Source organism: Portunus trituberculatus, chromosome 41 (genome assembly GCF_017591435.1).
Source record: "Portunus trituberculatus isolate SZX2019 chromosome 41, ASM1759143v1, whole genome shotgun sequence".
NCBI classification, from domain to species: domain Eukaryota; kingdom Metazoa; phylum Arthropoda; class Malacostraca; order Decapoda; family Portunidae; genus Portunus; species Portunus trituberculatus.
In genome coordinates this window covers 41781468-41796846 of record NC_059295.1, presented here as the reverse complement: position 1 = coordinate 41796846, position 15379 = coordinate 41781468, and the positions used below count along the sequence as shown (strand labels likewise).

The 15379-nt window shown below is 36.9% G+C and overlaps 1 protein-coding gene and 1 long non-coding RNA gene across 5 annotated transcripts in view; one reads left to right on the top strand and one right to left on the bottom strand.

The window, feature by feature from the left end:
- LOC123516455 (receptor-type tyrosine-protein phosphatase C-like) overlaps positions 1-14360 on the top strand; it is a 173339-nt gene extending 158979 nt beyond the window's left edge. For all 4 annotated transcript variants that reach the window (XM_045275757.1, XM_045275756.1, XM_045275755.1 and 1 more), the window contains one exon: positions 12160-14360. In XM_045275757.1, the coding sequence (XP_045131692.1) occupies positions 12160-12314 (155 nt within the window). In that variant the 3' untranslated portion in view covers positions 12315-14360. The remainder of the gene's footprint in view (positions 1-12159) is intronic.
- LOC123516456 lies at positions 8715-13606 on the bottom strand. Its single transcript, XR_006678194.1, has 2 exons — positions 13469-13606; positions 8715-8754 (listed from the first exon to the last, which is right to left on the bottom strand). It is a non-coding gene; the product is annotated as an uncharacterized LOC123516456 (long non-coding RNA).
- Positions 14361-15379: the final 1019 nt, after the last annotated feature.

Sequence of the window (15379 nt, the reverse complement as noted above, 5' to 3'; positions counted from 1 at the left end):
ATATCATGAGGAAAGACAACATGCAGGCTAAAAGGGTCACAAGAAGAAGAAGAAGCGGCCATCGCCAGTCTCCCCTCTCTGTGGCTCATCTCTCTGCTTTATTTTTTGGTATTTTTTGGTATTCCATGTAAGGTTTCACTTTATGCATTACAAAACAATCCTTTCTTGGGGGCAAGGTTTGTAAAAAGCTAATAGAAATGTTTTGTGAACATAAATGCGAGAATGTGAGAGAATTTGTACATAGCTCCTCTAACTTCCAATGACTCATATGACATCATAAAAGTAGTGGTAAACCGGTGGCCCAATATGCTGCCAAACTTATGTATAATTTTTTTTTTTAACCCATGTGGTATGTTGGGGACCAGCCCAGAGCACATCCCCCCCTATTTCCATTATTTCCTATGGAAAAATGACGTCCGCTTAACGAATTTTCGCTCTTTGAACAGCTTTGACACCTCCTATCCTGTTCGTTAAGTGGACTATTACTGTATATATATATATATATATATATATATATATATATATATATATCCTTGCAACCTTCTGTTTATCTGAGTCTTGTTGTTCTATATAGTATTTCTTCTGTTGCTGCTTGTGATTTTAGTAGTATCTTAATTGGGGTGTCCATGTGTGTGCATGCATGTGTATTGGTATCTGCTAAACAAAGGCCTGGATCTTTGTGTGTACTGAAGTGAAAGCAGAAGGTCAATGCTATCAAAATCTGTGTCTATCCAACTGAGGTTCCCCAAGTTAGGGTCAGAATCTATCTCCATTTTTCAACTGCGTGCCGTGGTCACTGTTCCTTTTTTATATGGTCCCATTCTGTGGATTTCTTCTACTTCCTCCTCTAAGTTCTGTCTATCCTCGTCATTTAAATTTTTTAGTAGGTCTTTGACTGAATTCATTTCCTCTTTTTCCCTTCTTGGTCTATATTTTATTTTTTTTTTCCTTTCAGACCAAATATGATTACACTTTCTTTTCTGCAATTTCCCTAACTAGATTTTCTTTTTCCTTAAGGACTCCTATTCTTTTGTTTGCCATATTCTCATCTCTTTCTTTTAGCTGTTCCTGAATCACTTCCTAAAAATTATCTTTGTCTTTCTTATCTTGGACTCTCCATGCCTGTATTTCTTTCTTAATCATGTCCTGTACTCTTTCCTCTTCTTTGTTTACTAGATCTTTCAGATCGTCTTTTTCTTTCTCGGCTTGACCGAGTCCTTCTTCCATCTGTTTCTTGTACTGGCAACCCCCGCTTAACGAAGGTTCACACAATGAAATTTCACTAGAACAAAGGTTTCCTTTTACTACCATCTGCTCGTTTAATGAACACCAAACTCGATTCAACGAAGTTTTGTCCAGGTAATTTTTTCCAAGTTTGAAAGCCCCGCCGTATCATGCAAGGCTTTTGAATACACCAGCGCATCTTGTGGACAACACGCACCACTCACTCCCTTAGTTCAAAACAATAACAGCGTCAGCAGCAGCTCGTCTTCCCTCGCTCTAGATGCCACCAAAATGCGCTGCAATGTCGCCTAGCATTGCTAAGAAGACCAGGAAGTCTGTTATTCTCGAAGTGTAGCTGGATATTATTCACAGACACAAGAGAGGCGAGAAAACTAATAGCATTGCTTTCCACCATGGCTTGACTCCATCTGCTGTCTACCATTTTCAAGTCAGCAGACTCTATTAAGAAGGCTGGTGAGATCGTATCTTCCTTGCAAGCTAAAAAAAACACCTGAACTCGTGACTACAATAGATAAAATGGAAAGCCTTGTGGAAATGTGGTACATAAGTTTTGTATCTACAATGATGCGCCCTTTGTTTACCTTCCACAGGTTGCCAGCTAGCGTATTTCCCGCTCTACTCTCCCTTCTTTCATAAATTTAAGATCATCAACATTATAAAGTTACTTACATATGAGGCTGGTATTGCAAGAGGGGGATAACTCTCATGACCCTACTCTCAGAAAATCTCTTTAAAGTTAGCCACTTGTTATCATGGAAGGAAGGGCATACTATGCTATTATCATACATCAAAATAAAGGTCTCGAAGAGTTCTGTTTTGTCACCTTATTTTCATCTGCTAAAAAAAAAAAAAAAAAAAAAAAAAAAACTATACCCACAGTTCTAGCCAAAAAAGTTCATAGGTTAGTTTTTTTTTTTTATTCTTGATGTAATGTATAATAAACCAATTCCAAGAAATTTTTGTGATCAAAATTTTTTTCTTGTGAAAAAAATTGTTTCGCTACCTCCAGCACTTATTTTCCAAGAATTTATGAGTTATCAATGAAATTACGTTACTTTATGATAAAACGAGTAGTATGTTACAAAGACTACGTTACCTGACTGCATTACATAATGTATTTTTTTAAATAAAAGTTGAGTACTATTAACCTGAAAAATTTGTGAAAAAATTTGTATGATCATTTTGGTTGACTCTTATCCTTTACACTGGCTTGAGACAGTTAAGTTCATTATCAGGAACAATCTTTTATAAGCAAGGCACAATTTTCTGTAGAAAGATCACATTAAAAGCCGTGTTGTTTTCTGCCTCCCCCTTCAAGTAAACAGATTGTGATTCTGAGCGGGGGCTCAAGATGCTCGCAGTTGATTGGCTCGTGCACCACTACCACCAACCACGGGTTATCCCCAGCTTGCACTCACTTCCAATCTTAGTCTTGATTTTTTTTTGTGTGAATTTCGCTTGACTTTAGACCTTCAGAACACCCACCAAATGGTCAATTTTGGTATGGCCAACGTGCTTAGGACCTTTTGACACCCTTTGTGAGCACGTTGCCACCCGTAACTCAATTTCACCAATTTTGAGGGTTATCCCCCTCTTGCAATACTAGCCTCATATGTACATTAGTGTACATTATAATGATTTAGTCTTAAATTAAACTGCTTAAATGTTTAACTACATAATTTTTACTTTCTTTAAATCTTTCACTGTACTATGATGCACTCTCGCTATGTTTACTCTCAATGAAAGTTCAGTCAGGGATCAAACTTGTTATAATTGGTTTGCTTAATGAAGGGTTTTTTAGGAACGTAACCCCTTCGTTAAGCGGGGTTGCCTTTACTTAGCTAATTCCTTTTTCAGTTCCTCGTTTTCTGCTCTTAGCTTTGCTTCGTTTTCTTCCACTTTTTTTAGCCTTTCTTTCATGTTCTGAAACTTCTTCCTGTTCTTTGTTCTCTTTAATTCCCATACTCTCCTTTATCCATGTATCCAATTTTCTCTCTTAACGTTAATACTCTCTTATGGAGGGCAATGTTTGCTGCATCAAAACCTCCGAATGCCCCCTCTCCCTCATCAACATATTCATCCTCTTCTTGCATTCTTTCCCTGGTCTCATACCTGCATTTAGATGTAATCTCTTCCTTACTCATGCTTTTCTAACAATGTATTCCTGAAAATGAGTACCACACTACTCGCCCAGGCCTCTGCAAACACAAACAACAGGTAGTGGGGATCAGCTGATGTTCAGAGCGTCGGCACTACGTCCTTCCTCGACCATGTCTCGTGTGTTGTGTGTGTGTGTGTGTGTGTGTGTGTGTGTGTGTGTGTGTGTGTGTGTGTGTGTGTGTGTGTGTGTGTGTGTGTGTGTGTGTTTGTTGTGTGTGTGTTTGTGTGTGTGTATTTACCTATTTGTGTATTACAGGGCCTGAGCTAAGCTCTCTGTGTCCTGTCTCCTTGTCCACTCCTGTCATATCTCTCTTTCATCTGATTGACACACACGCGTCAACGACATCACTGCTCAGTTTATTCCACTTATCAATACTACGATGCGGAAACTGTATTTTCTCACGTCATTTAGACAGATGTCTTTATTAGCTTTTTCCATGTCCTCGGAGATGATTACTTGTGGTCACCTTTATCAACTCTCTGTCCAGTATGTCAATCTTGTTCACCAATTTATACATAGTTATCATGTCTCCTCTTGTTTTCTCTCTTATAATGTGGTCAGCCCCAGCTTCCTCAGTCTTTCCTCATAGTCTAACTCCTGAGTCCTGGTACCATCCTTGTTGCCAGCCTCTGTACCCTTTCCACCTTCTTCACATTTTTCTTCATATGCGGTGACCAGACACAAGCTGCATATTCTAACTGGGGTCTTATTAAGGTACATAATATCTTCTTCATCATTCCTTCATCTAGGTAGTGGAATGCAAGGCCAATATTTTGAAGCATGTTATATGTTTTCCAAATATCTTGTTAATGTGTTTCTCCGGTGACAAAGTGTTTTGCAGTTACTCCTAAGTCTTTCTCCTCGTTGGTCTCTTTAATTTTCTCATCACCCAGCCTGTAATCCCTGTTTGGTCTGTATCTACTTCTTCCCATTTTCATAACATGGGTCTTGTCTATATTAAATTCCATCTGCCACTCCTTACTCCACTCATATATTTTATCAAGATCTTCCTGTAACTTGTTACAATCTTCCACATTATTTACTCTCCTCATAATTTTAGTATCGTCCACAAACATGTTCATGTAACTGTCAATTCCTACTGGCATATCATTAACATAAATCAAAAACATGATGGGACCAAGCACTGACCCTTGTGGAACTCCACTGGTTACCTTCTTCCACTCGGACTTCCTTCCTCTCACCACTGTTCTCATTTCTCTTCCCATTAAGTAATTTTCCATCCATTTTGCTAGTTTATCATTTACTCCTCCAATCATCTTTAGTTTCCACATCAGTCTATTGTGTGGTACTTTATCAAAGGCCTTTCTCAAGTCCAGGTAGATAGCATCCACCCATCCCTCTCTATGTTGTAGTATGTCAGTCACTCTTGAATAAAAACATAATAAATTGGATACACGATCTTCCTTTTCTGAAACCAAACTGCCTTTCACTCAGAATGTTTTCACTTTCTAGATACTCACTCCACTTAGCTTTAATTACTTCTTCACATACCTTGCACAATATACTAGTCAACGATACTGGTCTATAATTTAGCGGTTCCATTCTACTACCATTCTTATATATAGGCACAATGTCAGCTCTTTTCCACTCTTTCGGGACTAATCCTGTTCGTATGGAGGTTTCCACAATATCAAATACTGGGTTCAACAATTGATCCTTACATTCATTTAGCAACCTCCCAGATATGCCATCAGGCCCCATTGATTTATTAATATCCAGATTGCTTATAATTTTCCTTACATCTTCCTTAGTAACCATGATGTCCTGCATTTGCTTTATTTCCGTAGGCCTTCCTCCCATAAAATGCTCCTCCTTTGTAAACACTTTGCAAAGTTGTCGTTCAAAATTTCAGCTATATCTCCAGCATCTTCATATACTTCTTCCCGTTTTTACCTTTTCTATTGCCTCCCTTTTATTTAGTTTTCCATTTATGAATTTGTAAAACATTTTTGGGTCACTATCACAGTTTTCCACCACCCTCTGTTCATATTCCTTCTGTGCTGTTCTCCTTACTTCAACATATCTATTCCTTGCTGTTTTGTAGACTTCCTTGATAATACATCACTGTTTTTCTTAAGTTTCTTCCATGCCTTTTCTTTGTTCTTTTTGCTTCTTCACAATTTCTATTAAACCACTGTTTATTATTTAAAGTCCTCTTTCTGTGATATGGCACAAACTTTTCACAGCAGAGTTATACAAATCCATAAATTTATCGTATTTCAATTGCATATCCCTTTCCTGGTATACCACGGACCAGTCAATTTCATTAAAGAACTCCCTTATATGGTTATAATTTGCCCTAGTATAATTTAATTTTTCCTCCCTGTTCCACAATCTTATTCGTGCTTAATTCTGTATCCAGCTCAAAGCTTAGGACATCATGATCGCTTTTCCCAAGGGACATTCATGTTCAATTTCCTCTTTTAGAGATTCCCTGGTAAATACCAAATCCAACCTTGCTGCAACATCTTGTCCCCTGCACCTTGTTGGTGATCTCACCCACTGTGTCATCAAGTTATTTGTTGCTACCTTTAACAATTCTTCTGCCCACTCACCACCGTTCACCACTTCGTAGTCTTCCCACACTATTTCTTTGCAATTAAAGTCTCCAACTATCATCACTCTATCCTTTCTGATGAGTTCTTGCTTCATTCTGTCTAGAGTATTTCTCATCACCATTTGGTACTGTTCATATTCCCAAGCACTGGTTCTGGGTGGTATGTATACTGTTATAATATTAATGTCCCTCTTGCCATCTGTTATAAGCATACTTATCACTTCCTCATTTCTCTTACTATAGTTCACCTCCTTCACTATCAGATCTTCCTTAGTAAGAACCATTATACCACCACCTCCTTTATTTTTTCTATCATTTCTCCATACTTTGTAGTGTTTTACAACAAACCAGTCTAGCTTTATTTCGGGCCTTAGCTTTGTTTCCACTACACACATTATGTCCGGTTCGTTATTTCTTAGGTAATCCATACATTCTAGCCTCTTAGACAGAAATCCATCCATGTTCGTGTAAGTCACTTTCATTCCATTCCTAGTCTCATTCTTCCATGTAATGCCTATTCCGTCTGTTTTATCCACCACTTCTTTAGCCTCCCATTTCTCATCCTCCAAAAAAACTTGGTCTTTTCCTCCTCTGTTCTTTCGTCATTCCTCTCCTTCACTTCAGTTCCAAGCTCCTTAATTTTCATTCGCTCATCTTGTGACATATTTGTGTGTGTGTGTGTATTTATCTAGTTGCAGTTTTACAGGGACTGGGCTTTATGCTCATGTGGCCCCGTCTCTGTATCTACACTTATCCAATTTTTCTTTAAAACTAGGCACACTCATTGCTGACACCACTTCTTCACTCAAACTTTTCCACGTCTCAACACATCTTTGTGGGAAACTACATTTTTTAACATCTCTCAGACATCTTCCCTTTCTCAGCTTTTTACTATACGATCTTGTGCTTCGAATGTCATATTCTTCTCTCAGGATCAGTCTCATTATCCACTTGGTCCATTCTATTGATCAATTTATAAACTTGTATCAGAACCCCTCTCTCCCTTCTCTGTTCCAGGGTTGGTAAATCCATAGCCTTTAGTCATCCCTTCAAATTCTGGAACCATTCTTGTAGCCATTTTTTGTAGTCTCTCTAACTTCCTTATGTGTTTCTTTTTATGAGGAGTTCACACTACTCCTGCATATTCCAATCTGGGTCTTATTATAGTACTTATCAATTTCTTCATCATTTCTTTGTCCATGTAGTGAAATGCTACTCCAATATTCCTTAGCAAATTATATGTCTTTCTGAAAATTTTTTCAATATGGCTTACCGGTTGATTGTTTTCTTCCATCATCACTCCTTAAGTCCTTTTCCTTTTTACTTTCACCAGTTCTACTCCATCTTCCATCTTATAGATTCTCACGGGTCGTCTTTCACTCTTTCCCATTTTCATGACATGGCTTTTGTCCACATTGAATTCCATTTTCCACTTTTTGCATCATTCCCAGATCTTATTTAGGTCTTCCTGCAGTATTTCACAATCCTCTTTTTGCTTTATAACTCGCCACAGTTTCGTATTATCCGCGATGGTACAGTGGAACCATGCGTGCTTTGAGGTCCGAGGGATCTCCAAGCGCACGGGTTCGAATCCTGTCCACGGTCCGAGTGTAGGTTGGGCTTCCTCACTCGGGGCAACGGTTTCCTAGCGGGTGGGCTTTGAGATAGGAGGTACCCTAAAAAGTACCCCCTTTAGCCCAGAAATTCCTGTGGAAAGCCCTCATGGTAAAAAAAAAAAAAAAAAAAAAAAAAAATGTAGCTGTTCACTCCTTCTCGCATGTCGTATATATATATATATATATATATATATATATATATATATATATATATATATATATATATATATATATATATATATATATAGATATAAATATGAGGAAAAGTATTGGTGCTAATACTGACCCCTGTGGCACTCAGCTTTCTACTGCTCTCCACTTGGACTTCATATCTTTAACTACCGTCCTTATTTCTCTCCCCCTCAAATAACTTTCCATCTATCTCAATGTGCTTCCTTTTAAGCCACCCTTCTCCTCTAACTTCCACAGTAATCTTGCATGTGGCACTTTGTCAAATGCCTTTTTTAAATCCAAATAAATAGTCAACCCATCCCTCTCTCTCTTGTACTCTATCAACTATTCTAGAGTAGAAACTCAGTAAATTAGTTACACACGACCATCTTTTTCTAAAACCAAATTGGCTATTTGATATTAATTTGTTGTCTTTAAGGAACTCGATCCATTGTTTCTTTATTATTCATTCACACATCTTGCATATTATACAAGTTAGTGATACCAGTCTGTAATTTAAAGGTTCTTCCTTTCTTATATATGGGAACCACCTCAGGTCTTTTCCATTCTACTGGTACTCTTCCATTTTCTATTTAGCATTTTATGATGTATATAGGACTTGCTAGTTCTTCCCTACATTCTTTCAGTATTCTGCCTGAGACTTCATCCGGTCCCATTGCCTTCCCTTCATCCAATTCCTTCATTAAGTCTTTTATTTTAAGCTTGGTAACTTTAACCTCTTTCATATAGATGGTCTCTTTATTATCCTGTGGCCTTTCAAATTTGGATTCCTTAGTAAAGACTTCCTGGAATTTATTATTTAATAGTTCTGCCATACTTTTTGGGTCTACATGTATATACATGTGCTTGTGTTAATAGAGTAACATTGAGAGACCAGCACAAACATACCTATACAAGAAAACTTCCCACTCCCACTCCCACTCTCTCTCTCTCTCTCTCTCTCTCTCTCTCTCTCTCTCTCTCTACCCACATGAACATGACTGTACATAGGAAAGATGATCCAAGCACATTCACTCATTATAAGGAAATGATGTATGATGAATTCTAGGAGGCAGCAAAAAAAAAAAAAAAAGGAAACTTCCCTCTCCATTTTCTGTCAAGGTGAGGGGAGATATGAATATAGTGGTACCTTGAGATAGAGTTTAATTTGTTTCATGATGGAGCTCGTATCTCAAAAAAACTTGTATCTCAAAACAATTTTTTCCATTGAAATGGCATTAATCTGTTTCAGCCTCTCCAAAAAGAGCTTCCCTATTTTTTTAGGTGTTTTCTGGTAAGAAAAAGGTATTAATAAATAATAATCATTGCACAGAAACATAATAAAATATAACTAAAGATAATGTAAATATATAAATTACTCTAATAAAGTATATTTATTTCGGAGGATGCATTCCATGGGATGTTACTGCATTCCTAACCCTCAGTTGGGACTGTCGATCAGCTGGAGTGTACAAATATAATCACCCACAGAAGACTGGCTGCTCTTATAATCACAGAAGAGCTCGATAATGATTCTGTAAACATTATTAATTAAATAAATTAAGTTTTAAGTAGAAGAGAGAGAGAGAGAGAGAGAGAGAGAGAGAGAGAGAGAGAGAGAAAGGCCGCACCGCCGTAGCCGGTGTAGAGTTTTGTTTCAGCATCGGTGGAGGAGGTAGGCAGAAATAGGAAAAATTAGTTTTGCCTTTTCAGTTACATTCACATGCATATTTTTATCAATGTATGAAAATATATGAAATACAATCAAAAGTTTATTCAGTGTTCTTACCTTGGAGATACACATATTTGGCTAATGGTGGTAAATGGTAGAGGAGGAGGAGGAGGAGGACGAGTGATGCAGCCACCATTCAGACATAAACATTAAACATGAATTAAAACTGCACTTCCCTTACACAAAAAAAAAGAAAAAAGTCAGTAAATAGTGTGAAAATGATAACAATTGCAGTGCATGAGATCCATGGGAAACACAGATACTAGCTCAACTGAAACTGGGCCAATGCACCGAGCCACTGACTATAGCTTGTATCCCAAACTAAAAAAATGACCAAATTGTAGCTTGTATCTCAAAAAACTTGTATCATGGGCAGCTCGTATCTCAAGGTACCACTGTATATAGACCAGGCTATCCAGTTATCACCACCAACTCCCTCAAATGGTTTGGTGTGTATAGGAATACTCCGCTTAACGAATAGGATAGGGGATGTCAAAGCTGTTCGCAGAATGGAAATTCGTTAAGCGGATGTAATTTTCCCAAAGGAAATAATCAAAATAGGGGGGATGCGTTCTGAGCTGGTCCCCAACATACCACATGGGTTAAAAAAAATTATTTGTTTTTCTATTAGCTTTTTATAAACCTTGTCCCCAAGAAAGGATTGTTTTGTAATGCATAAAATGAAATCTTACATGGAATACCAAAAAATAAAGCAGAGATAAGATGGCCACAGACGAAGCGGAGACTTGCGGTGACTCGGCCGCTTCTTCTTCTTGTGACCCTTTTAGTCTGCATGTTGTCTTTCACCACGATATTAAATTTATGTTTCCACTCCTCTATTGCCTGCTATAATGGATATCATATCATAGTATTCATATATGCTCATGCCATGAGGATAACCTCGACTCTGTGGCACTGAGTGATAGTGAATTACTGATGAAATACCGTGGGATTTCATTAGTAATAATTAGTAATAAGCTAATAGAAATGTTGTTTTGTGAATATAAATGCATATATATAAGACAGTAACACCACCTCCAGAGGTGGTGTTCCCAGCAACCTGATAGCAACCTCGTCACTGTCCCTCCAAGCGTTCATGGAAGCCATTTTGCGGCAGGAGGTTGCTCTGAGATTGTTAAAGAATCTTGGATCCAGCTCCAGGAGCGCTAGAGACAGAGGCGAGAAGCCAGCCAATCACAGCTAAGCTGCCATGTTTGGTCCCTCACCTGGCAAATTCAAACCCAGAAAATTCGCTGAAACGGATGTGGTTGTACGTTATGCGAACTTTTTGGTCTAACTTTATATAATATGTTAAAGCGGAAATTTGTTAGACGAATGTTCATTAAGCGCAGTATTACTGTACTTACTTGAAAGAACACTTTCAGTTAAATGTTGAATAAGCTATCATCTGTGGGGTCAAATGAATTAATCACTTGAGTTTCTCTTCAATAGTAGGTCTACCAGGTTCATTCTCATGAACAATAATTTTATTGGATTTTTATACTAATTTTCAAATACAGTGGAGACTCAATACTCGAACGTCTAAATAATCTAACTTTTCAATGGTCAAATGCAAAAGTTCAACTTAATACTAAAAAAAATACCTGTTAGTCAAACATCCATTCATGTGACTGTAAACAAAGGATCTTTCCCTTCCTGCTGCCTGCACGTGCCCCACCAGGCCACTGCAGCCAGTTGATCCTCCGCAGTTGTAGGAATAACATAGTCCTGCGTTTTCTCTCTGGAGGGTTTTTTCATTTAGAAGCTTACAATGGCACTGAAGAGTGGTTGGTGGTGAGAATAAGCCTACAAGAAAGAATGTAGTGATGACCATTGAAAAGAAAAAGGAGATTATTGATAAATATGAGAAAGGAGAGAGAATAACCGATCTTGTAGCTGAGTATTGTATGGCTAAATGTACAGCAGCCACAATACTGAAGAAGAAGGAGGTCATTAAGGGAGTTGATATGGCGACTGGTGTGAAAAAAGCAATTTAAGTGACCTGCGGCAGTGGAAGAAATGGAAAAATCGTTGAGTGTGTGGATAAACGGTTGGTGAGTCTTTGTCAGAGGACATAACTTGTGCGAAGGCTAGCTGCTGCATCGTGATCTTATTTCTGATACTACCACTGACTCCAGTGATGATTTTTTTCCCTTTCTTTTACATTATCCATCACCAGCCTTCACTTACAGTTAGTACAAATCAATATTATAAGAATATTTACATTGGATTTTTTCTGAACTGATGTTTGGCAATGGTTAGAATGAATTACCTGATTTATAGGTATCAATAGTTGAACTTTTTAATACTTGAACAACCATTTGGAATTAATTAAGTTTGATTATTGAGTCTCCACTGTATTTACATTACTGCATTTAAACAAGAAACTATTTTGATTGCCAATATCATAGTATGAAAGAATACACAACAACAAATATGCACTAATTACAAAACACATTATAAAAATGTTAAATATACATTTTTACATCAATTACATTCTCATGACTTCTTCCTTTCACCTGTCTATCCCTTAAGAAGGGAACATAAAGAAACTGAAATTAAATTAATCTTACACCATTTTCTTTTAATTTTTTCTTTTTGCAACCTTAGTCTGAAAACTAGCCTTTTCACAATGTAAGTTCTAATTATATTCCAGGAAAAAGTGAGTCTTGGTCTACAATTGAAAGAAGGTTGGATAATCCAGAAGCCATCCCTGATGTAATCAATGGTGCCCTAAGAGGACCACAGCATGATAAATCTGATGAAGGGAATATTACATGTAGTAGAGCCAAGGAAAATATAACACAGTAAGAAAAGGGAATTCAACATAGATGAATATTATGTGGGTATTCTTTTTTGGATTTTATAGAAAGATGTTAAATAATCATAGAGTTTTTGGTAAATAACATACCAAAGAAATTTGGACATGTTTGTACTGTAAAATATCAATATGTACTTATAAGTTAGTGCTATGTATAATTCAGCTATATCTCTGAAACTTCATTTCCAAAAGGGTACCCATTTCAGAGGAACCTCCATTTGTCTTTATTCACAGAATCTCTTTTTGTTTACTGAAGCACTATTCCATTTTACAATCTCTTCAGTCATCACATTTCCAAAAAGGCCACATCATATTTGTGTATTTCAGGTCATTCATTCTATCACTTCATTTGCACAGATCTACAAACCACAATTTTAACACCTATTTCCATTGTTTTCTCTGCCACTACATATGCCTCCTTCAGATAACTTGTCTCTTTAACACTAATTCCCGGTTGGAGTGCCCTATTTCATGTTCCAGTCTTTCATTCTTGTGTCAATGCTGACAGGACAATATTATTTGTTAAAACCCTCTTTGCATTCTGACAAACATCTTTCCTTCATGTTAGTTTACAAGGAATCCCTTGGCATGCCTACCTTTCATAATACTCTCTGTTATTTCTCTTTTCCTGAACTGTGTTTACATAACACTATTTTCAGATACCTAACCTTTTTCACATTCTCTATTTTCTCACCCCCATTAACTATTTGACTATTAAAGGTCTACTTCACTTCTTTCCTCTCTCAAACCCATCATCTTACCTAACCCCTAATTTACTGAGCCACTATTTTTAGAAGAATCTTCAACTTTGTTTTATCTGCAAACAAACATGAAAGCACAACCTATTCATTATCAGGCTCGCACCACAAAATTTCCTACTTTCGCTGTTAAATTCCTCATGCAACAATTCATAAAAGAATAAAACAGCCAGGGACCAATCATACAATCTTACCTCCCTCATGTTTATATAGTTTAACTCTCCTCACATTCTCTTTCCTTTTATCTCATTTTGTTTTTTTTATTAACTTCTCCCTCAGATATTTATTTTCCTGCTCAGCAATACTACAAAATTAACCTTGAAATCAGCAAGAGAGAGAGAGAGAGAGAGAGAGACAGAAAGACAAGCAAGCAGTTTAATTTTCACCTCTCTCTCTCTCTCTCTCTCTCTCTCTCTCTCTCTCTCTCTCTCTCTCTCTCTCTCTCTCTCTCTCTTAGTAATGCTCTTAAACCTGTGGAAAATTATTGTGAGAAATGGAAGCTTGACATTAATTGTAAAAAGACCAAAATTACTATATTTTCAAAGGAAAAATGTGAAGTAGGAAATTTTAACTTTCAACTTAAAGGAGAATATTGAAATCGTTGATGAGTATAAATATTTAGGTGTTATTATGAATTACAACGGAAGTTTTAAATTGTGTCAAACACAACTTTGCCAGCAAGGAAGAAGAGCTATGTACAGTCTAATTGCCAAATGTAGAAAGTTTGATTTACCAATTGATCTCCAACTAGAGTTGTTTATGGTGTTACCAGTTATTACATATGGTTGTGAGATTTGGGGATTTGATACCTCCAAAGATGTAGAAAATGTTCAAGTCACATTTTTTAAACACATCCTGAATGTTCGTAAGACTACGTGTAATGCAATGGTATATGGAGAGTTGGGTAAGTATCCTGTCAGTGTACATATAAAAACAAGAATGTTGAATTATTGGTCTAGGCTGCTGACTGGCAAACAAGTGAAATTATGTTATGTGATGTATCAATGTCTTTTGAAGTTGTATAATGAAAACACATTCAAATCACCATGGTTGAGCTACATAAGAACATTGTTGAATAGTTCGGGTCTATCGGGTGTATGGATTTGTCAAGATGTAAATAACTACGTATGGTTGAGACATGTTTTTGAGAGAAATGTTAAGGATCAATGGATAACTGAATGGCGCTCATTATTACGTAGTAAATCTTCATGTAATACTTATGTTTCTTATAAAGATAATTTTGCCATAGAAAGTTATTTAGTAAAATTGCCAAAACTATCTTGATTTTCTCTATGTTGACTAAGAACTAACAATCACAGATTACCAATTGCGACTGGTAGGTATAACAGAATTCCAAGAGAGGAAAGGACTTGTGATAAATGTAATAATAATGTAATAGGAGACGAGTATCATGTGTTATTAGAATGTAACAATCAAGAAATTACACAACTTAGGATAAAGTATTTGCCCATGTATTACAGAAATAGTCAAAACAGGTACAAATTTGTGGAGTTATTGCAAAATAACAGATACACGATACAACGTAGAGCAGCATTATTTATCAAGTCTGTACTTTCTATTTTTAGATAATGTGTAAGAGAGTTTTGGATACTCTGAGATGTTTATTGTAAGGGAGCTGTGCTCCATACTTTTGTCAAAGTCTGAGCATAAATAAATTTGTCTTGTCTTGTCTTGTCTTGTCTTGTCTTGTCTTGTCTTGTCTTGTCTCTCTCTCTCTCTCTCTCTCTCTCTCTCTCTCTCTCTCTCTCTCTCTCTCTCTCTCTCTCTCTCTCTCTCTCTCTCTCTCTCATCCCTATTCTGTTCACCTCTCCAGTGCGAGAGTTAAACAGTATTCACAAGCCTTCATCCCTTTCTCTGGTAAACTCTGGAATTCCCTATCTACTCCTATATTTCCATATTATTATGACTTGAATTCTTTTGAAAAGCAAGTTTCAAGACACTTATCCTTAAATTTTTTTTATGATTCTCTTAACTCCTTTAGGACTAACATCTCAATGAGCATTTTTTTTAACTGCTATTTTGTTGACTTGGCTATAGACCTTCCTCTCTCTCTCTCTCTCTCTCTCTCTCTCTCTCTCTCTCTCTCTCTCTCTCTCTCTCTATATATATATATATATATATATATATATATATATACTTGAACGTCTAAATAGTCAAACTTTTCAATAGTCGAACGCAAAAGTTCGACTTAATACTCGAAAAAATACCTATTAGTCAAACATCCATCTGCGTGGCTGTGAACAAAAAAGGCCTCATACTTCCTGCCGCCCCACGTG